General features: G+C 42.3%; 1 protein-coding gene across 1 annotated transcript in view; it reads right to left on the bottom strand.

Moving 5' to 3' along the window:
* The window catches only part of TRIO (trio Rho guanine nucleotide exchange factor), a 332,548-nt gene that overhangs the window by 210,758 nt on the left and 106,031 nt on the right, over nucleotides 1-15,759 (bottom strand). Inside the window, exon 2 of the mRNA XM_069492180.1 lies at nucleotides 2,268-2,342. Within this exon, the coding sequence (XP_069348281.1) occupies nucleotides 2,268-2,342 (75 nt within the window). The remainder of the gene's footprint in view (nucleotides 1-2,267; nucleotides 2,343-15,759) is intronic.

Raw genomic sequence — 15,759 nt, 5'->3', positions numbered from 1 at the left:
ATTATATTCCCTGATTTTTTTAAATGGGGTCAGAGCAGAAAGTAGATTAGTGATTGCTAGAGCTGGGGGCAGGGAGAGCAGACGGGCATTCTCTGGGAGGTGATGAGAGACAGGGGTGATGGCTGCACAACCTTGTGAATGTGAATAGGCTAAAATCCACTGAATCATAACTTTAAAAATTTGTGTTTTACGGTATGTGAATTACATCTTGATAAAAAAGAAAGAAAAAAATGGGGCCAGAGGTAAACATTTTTTAAAGTTTACTCATTCTTTGTAACTTTTCAGAAAAATCAATACTCACAAGCAATCAATTTGTTTTTACTTTTATGAGGGTTTGTTGTTGTTCCTTTTCCCTTCCTAAAGGAGATAACAATAAGCCTAAAACAATCGGCAATGAGCTCATGGTGATACGGCTTGCCAATCTGCTCATCAATTAGGAAATACTATCCGAGTGTGGCGGCACCTGCTAACTGCATTTTGCCAACACAGCTGGTGAAAGTTCTATCATTGCTAATGTTTTAAAACAGTTCCATACTAATCTGTTGTCATTGCAAAACTTCCCTCCCCATAAAAGTTATCCAACTTTATTTAACCCTAAATGTTTTCTTAAACATTTATAACAAACTCTGAAAGACTGCTGACTTTATTTCTCTGATTAGTTAAAAGGTAAAGAGTTTGGTTTTAACAGTAAGCTATCTAAAAATGCCATCTGATAATGTATTCTGTATTAACTGCCTAGTAAAAGAATGAATACCAATAAAAACCATCGATCTTAACCTTCTACCTTTCCTTACATGTCTATCTCCACAAGCTAAAGGAAAGGAGAAAATGGAACAAGAGGCTCCGAAACACAAGAGGGATCAGAAGGAGCAGGTGCTCTCATCACCGACCCAGACTTTAAAAATAAAAACTGATAAACACATGGAATCAGCTTTCTGTAAGCCTTCCTTACAGATGCCTCTAATATTTATAGGTAGAGTCTTTTAATCTTATTAACTTTAAAATCTATTTGTAAACTAAAAAATCAGGAGTTCACAAAGCTGGCATGAGTCCTTTGTAGTTTGTCAGTAAATGATTAGAAAAGAGCCAATAAATGCTACTTTTAAAACTCAGTGTGTGACAAGACAGAAGTTTATTTTCTACCATGTATTTCCAAAAGTTTAAAGCACCTTTGTCTTTTCATTAACCTCTTACACTCTATTAATCTTCCAAATACATTATGATTTAGATTTACTTGCACAAATTATCAGACAGTGTGTACCACGGGCCAAGACACACTGCTGGACATGAAGCAAAGCAGGATTAGCAAAAACGCCATAGGAAACTGTATCCTAAACATATACCAGCACTACATGCTCAAAGGACACACAAAACCTATAAAAACAGCTAGCAGTGTTATAAATTAAAAATGAAATGTGTTCAAGAAGATACATTAGATCAACATAAAATGCCTGTTTGGGAAATACAAAAATTTATCAAGGGAAACACATCCAGGAAGACAGCCTAAAAGCACATGACAACCTACAGATTTACTTCCTGATAAAACAGAGCAGAAAAATGTTGCAGATCTTTTTTTTGTAACAACTGAAACTGGTGAACTGGTGCCCAAAAGGTATAATACCCACTGCTGTTCTGCTCGTGTAGGAGGGAGACACCAAGGAGACAGCCAGAGAAGGCCCAAACGTAACTGTCTATGTGCAGAGGAGAGGGCAATTAGGTGTTCCAAAGCCCAGGGGACCGATCCAGAGTGGTCACCACACTGCAGGAGGGCCAGGGCCCCAAGGACTGGCTTCCACAGGGTAGAGATCACTGGGACTTTATGGTTCACGACATGGGTTCTAGTAACTGCAGGGCCAGAGGGCCCCAGAGGAGGAGCTCTCAAGGAGAAGCAGGGTAAGAAACAGAGGTAAGAAATTCAGGACACATCTACATACTGTCACCTTCCCCCCACTTGTGCTGAAATGATCAACTTTTAAAACTCAGTTGTTTTACTTAACTGATTGGAGTAAAACATCCACGTTTGTTGAATGACAGATACAAACACAGTCTGAACACCAACACTACCCGACTCCCTGTGCCTCCTAGTTGGAAGAAAATGCTCTGGGCGCTAATTTCTCAGGAAAATTGCTACAAGAGTAAAGCAGTTAACAATCCATTGAGATGCCAATGTTTTTACATGTTGTGGCAGGTGAGGTAATTCAGTACGTGAAACTCTGATACTGTGTCAGAGCAGCTGAAAAAAACAAGCTTAGAAAGTTAGTCTTTACCTGAAAGGTATGCAACTTTTTCCTTCAAAATTGGCAAAACATCCATAGCTTTCATTTCATCATTTTTTCGAAACCCTGAAATACATAAAGAAAAAATAAAATTACTGGGTTGCTCGAGTGGCAGTTACTCCTTAACCATTCTATCCAATGCCAACACAGTAGCTTTCTCCGCACCCATTAAATCAACGTAAGTAACATCACCTTATGGCGACATCTGAATTCCATAAAGCACCAGTCTATGATCACAGAACTCTCTTCTATTTTAATGTTGAGTAATGATTTGCACACAGACCCAGAGGCTGCTCATGTCCCCAGAAGGCTCTCAGCCATTTCTAGCATAAAGATTTGGTCCCAAAAAGACAGGATATCAAAGCAGTCCAGATCATTTACCAAATCTTCATTTTAATCCTGTAGATTAATTTAAATACTGACAAAGAAAACGGCAACATTGCTTTTTAAAAACTGCTATTTGTGGCATACTAAAACCTCTAGGGGGAGCTCAAAGCCTCATTCTATTGCACTTCAGAGTCTGGTTAAAAATACATGGTGGCAGGGAGCAGAGAGGGGATTATAAATAGCAGGGGACTGGCTATGCTCTCTCTCTCTGTTCTCGCCTTCTAGGCTTTCTGGGTCATGCCCCCCGGAGGAATGTCAGCGGCTAATGTGGTCAGATGGCCCACTGCTGCTCCAGCTTCAGAGGTGGCCAGTCCCTCTTCTCACTAAAAACCAACTCTCCCCCACCCCCAATATCTTAGAAGGCCAAGTGGGAAAAGCAGCATGGAGCACACAATTTAGGCGAAGCCAACATTCATCTAAGCAAAAGGAATTCTTGCAGTCCTAATGTGTCTGGCCCAGGTCACCAAGGCGAACGCCTACATGGGAATTTGGGGTCCAAAATGTTTATATTGGAGATATTTCTCCTGGGGGTCTCTAATGGAGGTAATCTAGGTTCAGCGATGCTCATCAAGACTAGTAACTATCATTGCTAGCAGAACAATCTCTACAAAAAATAAAAGACCACTCCCCTATCCCAATTGTTCTATTTGTATTTGCTAAAATAGTACCAGAACAACATCCAAAATTTTAGTCTGGTAACACAACCGATGCAAGATATAGACCTGGAATTAGAAAGCAAGAAAAGTACTGAAAGAAAATGAATTGACATTCCATTTGTGCTGTGCCTGAATAGCTCCTAGACCAGCCCTGCCACAGAGAACATTTATGAAAAATGACTCTCTCAAGGCACTGAAGAGTGATCAAAAGCAGGGAGATCCACCTGGAAAAAGGGAATGACACTGGGTATACTTCCCTTCATTAGGGCTGTTAGCCTGAGGGCAGGGCCTAGTCTAAGCCACATGGAAATGTTAAAACAAGAACCAGGACATGAACCAAAGCAAGAACCAGGCAAATCCAAGCAGTCCTGCTAAGGATTAAAGATCTGAACCAAGATTTAAGCTGTTGCCCACTGCAAAGGAGAGAGAGTTTGAAGTTTAGGTCCAGCCAAATTAGTTGCCTGCTAAAGTAAGCAAGCAAACAACAACAAAATCAACACCTTCAGGAAGAATATAACAGAAATCAGTCTCAATAACACATCATTCATAGAAGCAAAGAGAGTAAGTAAATTTATGGTGTAATTTTTTTTTAAGTAAATCCCTTCTGTTCATAGAACATTTGTACATGTGCAAAGAACCCTAGTTAGTGGAATTTAGCTATAACACTGACAATCACCACAAATTTTGCGGCAGACACATCCTGTTGAGGACCTCCAGGTCCTGGGAAGGCTGCATGGTGCCACCCAGCCAGTTATGGGTGGGCTCAACACATAGCTCGAGCCTGCAGATCACCAGACTGTTTTCCTTTCCAATGCACCATGCTTTGTGCTGGCAATCCACCAAGTGATTAAAACGGTGGCTATTTATAAAAGCCAAAAACATCTGAGCCAAGAGTTCTGCAATTTCATCTTCAGGTTCCTTCAAAACTCTTGAATGGATGCAATCTAGTCTCAGCAATTCACTGCCAGTCACTGGAATTCACTGAACGTGTCTAGAAAGAAGATTCCATCTGAGGGAGACACAGAAGGCGCTGGGGCAAGTGCAAAGAGGACCAAGGCTCCACAGCAACTCTAAAGAAACAAATTTATAAACACCTATAAAACAAGGCAGATTATGGAAAGTTTTGTAGGCAGGACAAAGAGCTATGGGACCCAGGCAAATGAGGCGGCAGCAGCACGTGAAAGATAGAAACATGAGAAAGATTAAGCTACAGCTGTAGATCTGTAGGTATTTGAAAACAGGATTGCCCTTCTGTTGCTCAGAGATAAGAAAATGCATGCTTCCTACCCTTCCCACGAGCCCATGCCCATGTGTCCTAGCCAGGACCCAGCGCAGCCCTCAGAGACATGCCACGTCCTACAGTCCTGGGCTCCTACACTAGGAAAACAGAGTCCCACTTGTGAGTCACACAGCCCTCACCAAGAAGAATGTCCTGATCCCAGAGCTGATACCCCAATGAAGGACTGTGTGACCTGAATCGTTATTCCAAAGCATTCTTGACAATTACTGCTAACTTTCTGAATCACTCCTATTTTCTGACACCCATGATGGTGTGGATGATGGAAGTTAGAGCGGCCACATACCAAGCTACCCCACGGGAAGAACATCATATTGATTTGAAAATGGGTGCACAAAACAAAACTTAACAGTGAATATCTAATTTTCCTATTATTTCCCACTGTGAGCCACAGACTCACTTCTTGTGACCTGATCTTTAGCTTCTCAGAGCTGTAGTTACCTTAGCCTATCAGTCTCTCAATTTCCCCCCAAATTCATTAAGATTCACAACTTTTTTAGAGAAGGAAAAGCACATGAGTCAATGAAAAATTGGTGTGGAAAGGTGTCACACATTTATTGTGATATATGTACATGCCCCAAAATAGACTAGAATATAAATTCTGACCAGTTTTACTGTATTTTTGCTGAATATGTCACAGAAAAAGATGTTACTTATATTAAAATTGTCAGTTAATACTTCTAAAACAGAAAAAAAGGGCAGAAACATAAAACTAACTACATAAAGAAACAGAGTTTGTGGCTATTACGATGGTCACTTAGGTATTATTTTAAATCCATTTTCATTTAAAAAAAAAACCATACTCAATAAGCAAAGGATTCAGGAAGCAAGTATAAATACTAAAACTAGATTAAATATATCATGTAACTTTCTATAAAAAGCAGGAAGAACCCAACCATGAAAGTTCCTCAGATCAAAAAGGCAGGCTGTGTTCCATGCTCTGAAGAGCTATTTATGAAAAGTATGTGACTATAAAAAATGTTTTTAAAAATTAAAAATAAATGGCTTCTGTGCTATTCCAGTGATTCTAGATCACACAGCAGATAAGGCTCAACTCCTAATGCTTTCTTTATTCATGCATTAAAGGATCTAGCTGTGGTTCTCAAACTTATTGAACAACATCAAACTTATGCTGCACCAAATGACTGTCACCTGGAAGCACACACTCTTCCCAAGGTCATAGAGAGGCTAAGGAACAGCAAATGACATCTTGGAGAGATGCTTCTGAGATCCCAAACCTCATCTTTAAGTCCACAGACCAGAAGTCAGCAATATTTTTACTTCTAAGGGCTAACAAAGGAGTCTACCAATGCTACTAATAGGTAAAAGGTGATGCCACAAAGATAATTTTGGTAAAATTAGAAGAGGATTACTGGTAGATACTAGTAATCTGCAATCTTACATAATCCTCAAATTACATGTTTTTTTTTTTTTTAATAAAGAAGAGTGTTAGAAAAAAACATAGTTATTTCTTGATCATTTGGGCTGCTGAACAAAATGAACCGGTGCCTTGTTCTGAATTGTCCGCCTCACCTCCTTAGAAGGCAGCGAGCCCTCATGACACACTGTGTTCCTCATCCATTTTCAGAGGTCTCAGCTGCCTGTCAGCTATTCCACTTTAGTATCTACTAAATGGGAAAATTGTCCATGGGAAGAGGCTGAAAAAAACTCTATATTTATAAAAACACAGGTTGTAGCAGTAATAAAAGCATGTTAATAAACAAAGCAGTATTTTAAAACAACCAAAAAGAAATTAAACAGTTAACTGGAGCTTCCTATTAGTACTGGCTCTTGGTGGTAATTACCGAATTTTACTCATTAGTTAATTGAGGGAAAACTTCTCACGCGCACAAGTGCCCCTGAACACAAAGAGCAGGGTGATAAATCTCTGCATCAGCGTGGCCGGTGCCGCCCTCACTTGGCATGCGCATGCACAGAGGTGACGTCACCCTCTCCAGGCAGGCCACTTCACTGCAGAACCTGCAGGACTACACACAGAGCACAGGGAGCTGCAGCCCGGGGCGGCACAATGTTTGCGCTATCAAGGGTTTAGTTGTGCAAGCATCTAGAAGTGATGCGTAGGAAGGAAGCATTTTAACTAGCCTAGATCCTCTATGAACATATTAAAGGGGAGAAAGATACAAGGTTATAAATCAAAAGATATAGCTGTCATTTTTACTAATATATAAAAAACCAAAACATATAATGCAATGCTTTATATTAGTTTTACATAAATACATAACCACAATCACACTCATAAAATGCGTATAAAATGAATGAAGTATTTATATCAAGAATATGGACATGTTCACAGACCAGACCACACAAGAGTATGGATGAGGTTTTTTGGTATACCATTATAATTTTTACTTATAACCCTTATGGTTATAATAACTGTCAGACTGGTTAATTTATCCCTTCACATAATTTTAGAAAAAATAGCCTATAATATTATACCTTAAAGGAAGAAAAAGCAGCCTAAGTTTGATTGATTCAAGGGGGTTAAAGGAATTTCCATTTAAATAGCTCTGGCTTTTAATGTCTCAACCATAAAATACAAAGGACGAGCCAAAATAACCAAAAAGACAATAAGAAAAAATTTTTTTAAGCAATTACATATATTTTAATGTAAATGAAACAATCTATAGAATTGTTCTGGTTTAATGTTTTAATTATATATTAATCGTACACTAGAAGTTAATTTTAAAGCATAACTAATAGACCAATAAAAGGGAATATTTTAACAGTCAAAAAGTAGTATTATTAGGCCGGGCTCAATGGCTCACTCTTGTAATCCTAGCACTCTGGGAGGCCGAGATGGGAGGATTGCTTAAGCTCAGGAGTTCGAGACCAGTCTGAGCAAGAACAAGACCCCGTCTCTGCTAAAAATAGAAAAATCAGCCAAGTGTTGTAGCACACACCTGTAGTCCCGGCTACTAAGGAGGCTGAGGCAAGAGGATCACTTGAGCCCAGGAGTTTGAGGTTGCAGTGAGCTATGATGACGCCATTGCACTCTACCCGGGGGACAGAGATAGACTCTGTTTCAAAAAAAAAAAAAAAGTGGTATTATTATAAAAGGGGTTCTTAGGAAATGGACACAACTAAAGCTCAGACTCGGGGGGATGGGGAGGCATGGGCAATGTATATAGCCTGATCTTTTGTACCCCCTTAATGAGCTGAAAAACAAACAAAAAATAAAAAAATTTAAAAAAAGGGGGGTTCTACTTTCTTACAATCTCATAAATCAAAAAAGAACCACGTGCCCAGATGTGTCATTCATCTCTGCATCCCAAGGGACCAACACAGAGCTATAAACAGAGAAAATTTATCCTGTTTGCCTAATGCCAGAATAAAGAACACATGTATCTGTCTGTCTGAGCCAGTGCTGCCTGTCGGGTGATGCTTCTGGGAGAAGAGGTTGTAATCTGGGACCCAAGTTACCCCACCCTAATCTTCATACATCCATCACACACAATTGTACATGCGTGTGCATGTATATGGCTCTGTGATGCTGAGTGACTCCAAAAACTTGCTGTAACAGAGGAAGCCTCTCAGGAAAGCTGTGTAGAAGTTTAGTGTGTATCAAATGAACCAGAGTGATACAAGGAATAGAATTTAATCATTGTATCAAATGATTTGATATATATCAAATCAACAAGGCTGACTACTAAAAGAAACCCTGTTTCATCATGTCAAACATCTCGCATTTCAGCACTCTTGTCCTCTTTCAAATTTTTCTTATTTTGAACTCAGTGGCCAGATATACTTTTTAATGCAGATCACAATCACACTCTGTAAAAGGCTCTGGAAAATACAGCTATGATTCTACTTCTTTTCCTTTATATGAGCATCATTTTGATGATGACATAAGGAAGAGGCAGGTAAAGAGGCTTGCAACCACTAGAAGTGGTACAAACTAGTGATGTGAGAACTTCTCTTGGTGTACATGGATTGGCCGGCACAGAAGCAGGGGAGTGCCCGTGTACAAAGTGTCATCTAGAACCCTGCCTGAACTCCACCTGTTTGGGGAAGCAACGCATGTGAGGGGTCAGTTTTGCAGTACAGATGCTGGGGCCAGAGGGACGAGGACAGGAAAGAGAAGACACACCGTCAGATGAAGGATTTGTGCAAAGTGTAGCCACGAGTGGGCAAAGTGGAGAAGCGAGAGCACTCCAGCCAGAGCAAACAGCATCAGCAGAAGCAGAGGAACGAAAACACAACACATTCATGGGAGAGAACAAAGGCAAGGTACGGGGCAGTGATTATGATGGGTTTTGTCTGTCAGGCAGGAAACTGCCATCACTGGAACAAAGAGGCGCCATGATGAAAAGGGACCGGCATGCCTCTGGGACAGTCACCACCTGACCACTAACCCTGACCTCATGCTTACCCCTAAGCCTGCTCCCCACTGTGTGGGTCCCAGAACAGTACACACACCCCACAGACTATCCACCCCATGGCCAAACCAGGGGCCCAGGATTCTCCCTGCCCTCCATCCTCTCTCGCATTCCCTATTTTCATGAGGCAGAGTCTCACAGGCTCCACGGTTCAACTCAAGCACCTATGTCTCTCTGCCCCCACTGGCCAGTATCTCTTGCATGTGGGCTATTCTAGCAATCTCCTAATCGATGTTCATGATTCCCTCAAATCCATTTTACCACTGTCCCCAGAATGATGTTTCTAAAACAAACATCTCATCATTTTACTCTCCAAAAATTCTTTAACGTTTTCTTGGTGCCCTCGAATAAAGTCCCTCACGATCTGGTGTCTGCTACCTCTGTAGTCTCAACAGTTCACCATTAGTTACCCTCTCTCCAGACTCATTCCAGGAATCCTAATCATCATCACCCACCCCATCCCCAGTCTCCGCTGAACTCCTACACATACTGCTCCTCCACGTGCCTAAAACACCCCCTTCCCTTCCCACTCCCAACACACACACCGTTCTTCACCTTCCCCCACTCTTGAATCCCCCACTGCTGGATCAGACACTCCTACTGCGCACTCCCACAGCACCTGACATCCTTATCACAATGCACAGAAATTATCTAAAGACCTGTCAGTGTCCCCACCAGCAGCTGAGCTCCCTGAGGGCACGGACTGAACTGTGTCCGACTGTATGGTAGCCATCGCACCTAGCACAGAGTAAGAACTTAACACCTAGCTGGCTAAACCTTGACATCCACATGCTTCAGGCAAGTGGCAGTTTCAAGTGGCAGTCTACAATCTGGAGTTCTCAGCAGAGTTTCCGTGTATTCACTGAGAGTCAGTGATCTCTCTAGTCACCAAGAGTCAGCGACAGCTCCGAAGCATTCAACCAGCTGTACAAACTCCTTTGAGTAGCTAAAGGGACGGCATTCATTCTATGTCAAGTATATTTGGTGACTAAATAAAATTGTATTTACATATTCTCAATCTATATTTTAAAGGAGAAAAAAGTTTTACCTTGAGATTTTTACAATCTTCTTAAAAAGTTATCTGCTCCAACCACCATCAAAACAAGGCAAAACAACACTTTCTCTGCTGGAAAGAACAGACTGTGCATGTTGGGTGAGGAGAACTGGGAGGCTTTTTGCCCAGCACCTCAACTACTAAAGGGAACACAAGATATTCAGGGAATATACTTTCCTAATATATTCAGCAAAGTGGTTTCTAAACAGGAAACACAGGTCTCACAGCTCTGCCTTTCTACATTCAGTAGTGTTTTCACCCAAGAATTTAAGGTTACCTTGAAGTATTTTAATTACCGGATTTTTGTAAACAGACCTCCATGATGGAATCGGCAAGGCAAGTCAACTCCACACAACTCAAAACTGAACGTCTTTCTTTCCTCTCTTTGTATGTCAGCCCCTACTGAAGGCTCGAGTCCCTCAGTGCCAGAGGGCCAACCTGAGGCAGACTACTAGATACCCAACAAGACCACGTTTGCCCCACATTAACCGAACACGAGTTCAGCCTCTGTGAGGGCCTCATACCACAAGCAGTAACATCCCAGGACGTCTGCACTACTTCACCCACAAAATCTTGCCTTGGCACTGACCGTGGGTATAAAAGGTGCAGAACAAACTTTACAAAGCAGGCAGGCTGGGCCAAAGCTCTCCAGCCATCTATAAATTTCCAGGAGATAAAGGGACTTAATTCCCATCACTCAACCAAGATCAGGGTTTAAAATTTGGCTTTTTCCAGCTTATCTCTCTCCACATCGACATCCCCTAGCCCAGACTCACCTCCTCCTACCCTAAAACACCAAGGCTGACCCTGAAGGAGTCCCTCCTCCTACCAGACAGGTAAGGAGGGGGCTAGGGAGGGGCAGGTGGCAGCACTAGTCACTGAAGCTACAATCCCCACCCAGGGGGCTCCCCTCCCAGGCTTCACAGGGCCTATCAATCCCTCTACTTCCATACACCATGGTGATGAGTTTTCCATCCCTGGGGAAAACGCAAATTACAGCTGAATGTTTTAGTAAGTTATCAATTATCTTGAGTGACCAGTAATTATATCTAAATTAAAATACAGTTTTTAGAATCATTAGATTGCATATATATAAAATATCAAAGTTTCTCCTACTATATTCAGCAAAGTTAAGATACTGTAGGTTCATTTCCACTTTAAAATTTTTCAGTTAATTCATTTACTGTTATTAATATATCATATAAGGCAAGTGCCACAAATATCAGGACTTTTAACTGAAGGTTTGAAAAGTGATTTTCACTTCACTAAGCATGGGTTTAATTCTACCATGAAACTCACTAGAAAGATATATCTTTAATAACATCAAAGAACTTTGCAGAACTTTCTGCTAGTCAGTCCCTTGATAAGGCTTAGAATTGTGTTTTTAATCACTTGGCATCCATAAAAGACATATTTACACATGGTGCTCTCCTAAGCCCTAGAGATTTTTCTCCCTAAATGGCACATTCCTCATTTTAAGAAGCTTATAATCTAAAGCAAAATAAAACAAACATTAGATCAAACCGTAGCCTTAACTATGTGTACACAACAAGGAAAATCTGATGGACAAATAAATACATCTTGCAAATACATGTACAGTTATTTATAAAAAGAAATACAGATACTGTTATGATTAATCAGACAAAGTCATTTAAAAGTGTTACTTTTGTCACTGAAATGTCGTATCTGTCACTGGCACAAGAAATAAGTCCTTAGCTAAAAAAGGGTGTTCTGGACCATTTTGAAAGGGTTGGAAACCTTTGCTTTATGGATTAAAAACACAAAGCATGGAAGTGAATAATAATATAAATAACATGTTCAAAGATTAATATTGCAATGGTTTAATCATTAGAAATCCACATTATAGCCTAGATATAACTGCTTTGCCTAAGTCACTTCAGTCAACCTACTTTGCTTTGACAGTTTTGTTCCTTTTTTTCCTGAATGTAATCTGCAGAACACCTGATGCTGTGAGGATGCACCTGATGCTGTTCACCCACCAGCAGAGGCCAGAGGGCCTGTAACAGTGTAAGAAACCTAGCAGGAGCAATTCTGTTACGGTTCAGTAAAAACAACTCAAAAAAAGCAAAAGCGGCACTTTGTAACATGTTTTTTGGGCTAATTCTGAATGCAACCTACAGTTAGGTTTGAAGTTTTCTTCAAAATCCTTCAATTTGGTATAACAAGATTTGACTGCCCAACAAGTGTGCAAGCCTGCACACCAGGGTGCAGGGCCAACCCAACTTTGGTCAAAGATAACATCCTTGTCCAGCTGTCTTAAGATTATATTGACTCGGGCAACCAAAGCCTTTAAGGATTTACTGGCTTTGAAGGTTAAAGTATTTTCTTTTGCTTACATGAACTCTGGTGTTGGTGTCCTGCCCTACACCCTCATTTCTCAATTTCAAGCAAGAAAAAAAAAATTCTAGTAGATAGGCCCCTATCATTTACCTTCCTACTGAATTCCTAATGAGAAATTTAAGAAACTACAAAGAAGATTGAGAAAAGTAAAGCATCTGCTAAGAGAGGGAGGGGGAGGGGAAGGAGAAGGGGAAAGGGGAGAAAGAAAATAGGCAGACACAGTGGCGCACACCTACAGCCCCAGCTATTTGGGAGGCTGAGATGGGAGGATCACTTGAGCCCAGGAGTTTGAGATCAGCCTGGTCAACATAGCAAGACCCCATCTCTTTTAAAAAGAGAAAAGAGAAAAATTCATTTCAATTCTCTACTCCTCTACCTCCTATCCCCCAAATTCAAAGACGGCGTCTGGCTCAGTTGCCCAGGCTGGAGTGCAGTGGTGTGATCACAGCTCACTGCAGCCTTGAACTCCCGGGCTCAAGCGAGCCTCTTGCCTCAGTCTCCCAAGTAGCTGGGACTACAGGTGTGCGCCACAACACCTTGCCAGAAAACAATTTTTGACATAAAAATGGATTTAATGTGGACTGGTTCATCTCCCTCTTGGTATTTTTATGCACATTCACTGGCCAAGGGAGAAAGCTGCGGATGCACAAGGTGGCGCGGACAGAGGTGTCTGAGAGAGGTGTGAGGAATCTCTGGGAGCCGCCGGAGCGAAGCCGGCTCGGGAGGGAATCACTGCATGGGGACCCAAGTGAACTTGAGGAAACGACCTGCTTACACTTGGTGGCGTCTCTTCCCGTGGTTCACCCCCAGGAGGCTGGAGCTTAGTGAGTGGAAGCCAACACAGGCTCAGACCGAGGTACCACCAGTGCCCCCACAGCCCGCCTACCTGGCAGGACTGCCATCCTCATCTGCTTCCACCGTCTTGAAAGGACAGAGCTATTGCTAAGGCTCCAACAGAAGCAGCTCTGACTGGGTGACCATTTCACTCACAGTCCACCTGGGACAATGGCAGCGGGAGGACATGAGGCAGACCACTGGTGGCACTGGGCCAGCACTGAGGCCACACAGCCTCCTGCCACTCACTGCTGTAGGAAGCAGGGGCCACTTGGGGTCTTCCAGTAAGAAATGGGGGTGGGGGAGGTCACACTGTCCCGCAGTTTTACACCTGTAGGCTTTCGCCCGGCAGCACCCAACCTGAGGGCAGTAAGAGCCAAATGGACTCCGCAAAGCCGACTGCCCTGTGGGCTGGGAAATCTGTTCTCCTTTTTCCAATCTCCTAATCGCTACGTTCCTGACAGGGCAACAAGTCCCTATCTACCAGGAAGCACAGGGGACATTTTTTCCAAATTAAACTCAGTATAGTAATGAAAATGGCAATGCAATAAGGACATTTAAGATAAGGTGAGTGGCACTCACTCATTGGCCAGCTCCCAGCACAAGGAGCACCTTGACAGAATTCTGCACAGAGACTTCAGTGCACTGCCACCCCAGGGGCAGGGACCCAGCAAAGGCGGTGACACAGGGCTACAGACAACCACCTCGCAAAGGAGTTGTGATGTACACACGAGAGGTGAGGCGTGGAGGAGACCCAGGAGCACAGCACGTGGGGGGCAGGGGTAACACTGCACGTCACAACTCATTTACACTAAAATTCCAAGTTTCAGGTACATCACCTGAAAGCCACAATGGCGCCACAACTCAAAACGAAATTTTGTGTCAAGAGCTACTTAGGTGACTGGTTAGGAGCTTGGGCTCTGGAAGCGGCCGCCTGGGTCAGCCACCTCACCCAGGCAGGCGCTCTGTCTCTCCACACCTCCCTTTCTTCACCTGTAACATGGACAGCCTAGAACACGACCTCACAGAACTGACTAATAAACAGGGCATGGAACGCTACCATTATTTTTATTATTAATATCTGAGGAAGAAGCTTATTCTTAGCTGTACAAGCTTGGTAAGTGTTTTAAATAACTGGATTTTTGGAAATTTTGCCCCATTTACCTGCAATTATTACATTCTATAAGGAAAGAAATCTTTACTTAACACATTGCCACACTAGAAAAAAAATTATTTTTTTTCCTGGGGCCACAGGAAATCTTTTCTGATTTGTTATCTTTTATTGTTTTCTGTGCATGAGTTATATGCAGTACAATCCATGTTTTCAGAATTAAATTGCCAATATTAATTGTAACAATAAGAACATCAACAAGTAAGATTTTCACGAACCAACTGCAGGGTTTTGCTTCACGCAGCCCCAGGCTCAAAACTAGCCCAAGTGAAATACAACTTGCATGGCAGTCAGTCAGTGTGTTAAAAATTTTGAAAAAAGACTGAGACATGGAGTTATTATCAAAAGCCACAAAAAGCAGACCTATTTTTTAAAAAGTCAACACAGTCATGGTAGATTAACCTTGGCAATTTCCTTCTCCCAAACTGACTGTAAATAATTTAAGGAACCGCAAGGCAACCCAAAAGTCGGACCACTCATTATGATCTTTCACCCTGATCCCTCTGTCACACCTACCCCCCAACTGGCACCTCCTGTGGAAAAGGGCAAACCAGAATACAATCAGAAATGGAAACAGGTGAGCCATAAAATCACCTGAAGGGAACAAATTTCGTCTTTGTAGAAGAGACCACCACTTCTCACTAAAATAGTAGCAACAAACCTTCAATAGCCCAAAAGTGTCTTCCCTTTCTGACATCTCTCTACTGCACATCCCTCTCCTTGGAGCCTGTCCACTGGTGTTAAGAATTCCTTTCTCCTTTGGAGGACGGAGGTGGGAAGGAAGAGGGTGTGTGCTGTCACGGCCGCTTATGGCTGAGTCCTGGAACTTGCTAGTGACCACTGGATCTGGTGGAGACACCAGGGTGAACCTGTCTGGTGCCCATGGACCAGAGGGTGCATGGCTCGTGGCCTCCCCCTGGAAGACTGTACGTGGACAGCAGGAGGTCGCCAGAAGGCACAGACAGACCACACTCTCATCTTCAGCTTCTCCCTTTGGGTCTCTTCTCAATAGACGATCATCTCTCATTATGACAGATGATCAAAAACAGGATCTTCCCACTCTACCTTGACACAGAGGCAAACAGCACCTGGATGTAGACAAAGATGCTGGCCTTTATACGCACACTGCCCATAGTGCCACACCCTTGACCTGAGCTCCACTAAAGGAAGAACTCATTTGAAAATAATTTTTTAAAGTGATGAAAACCACACTAAGTTTTCCTTTTTTGTTTCTTGCAAAAGCCAGACCAGATGGTTTTGTGGAAGCTCACAGTATGACATCAGTCAACTCTCCAACCAAAACACTGCACCACCTTCAAAACCTCA

Source organism: Eulemur rufifrons, chromosome 17 (genome assembly GCF_041146395.1).
Source record: "Eulemur rufifrons isolate Redbay chromosome 17, OSU_ERuf_1, whole genome shotgun sequence".
Lineage (NCBI taxonomy): Eukaryota > Metazoa > Chordata > Mammalia > Primates > Lemuridae > Eulemur > Eulemur rufifrons.
Note: the sequence above shows the minus strand (reverse complement) of the source record. Positions and strands in the feature narration are given on the sequence as shown.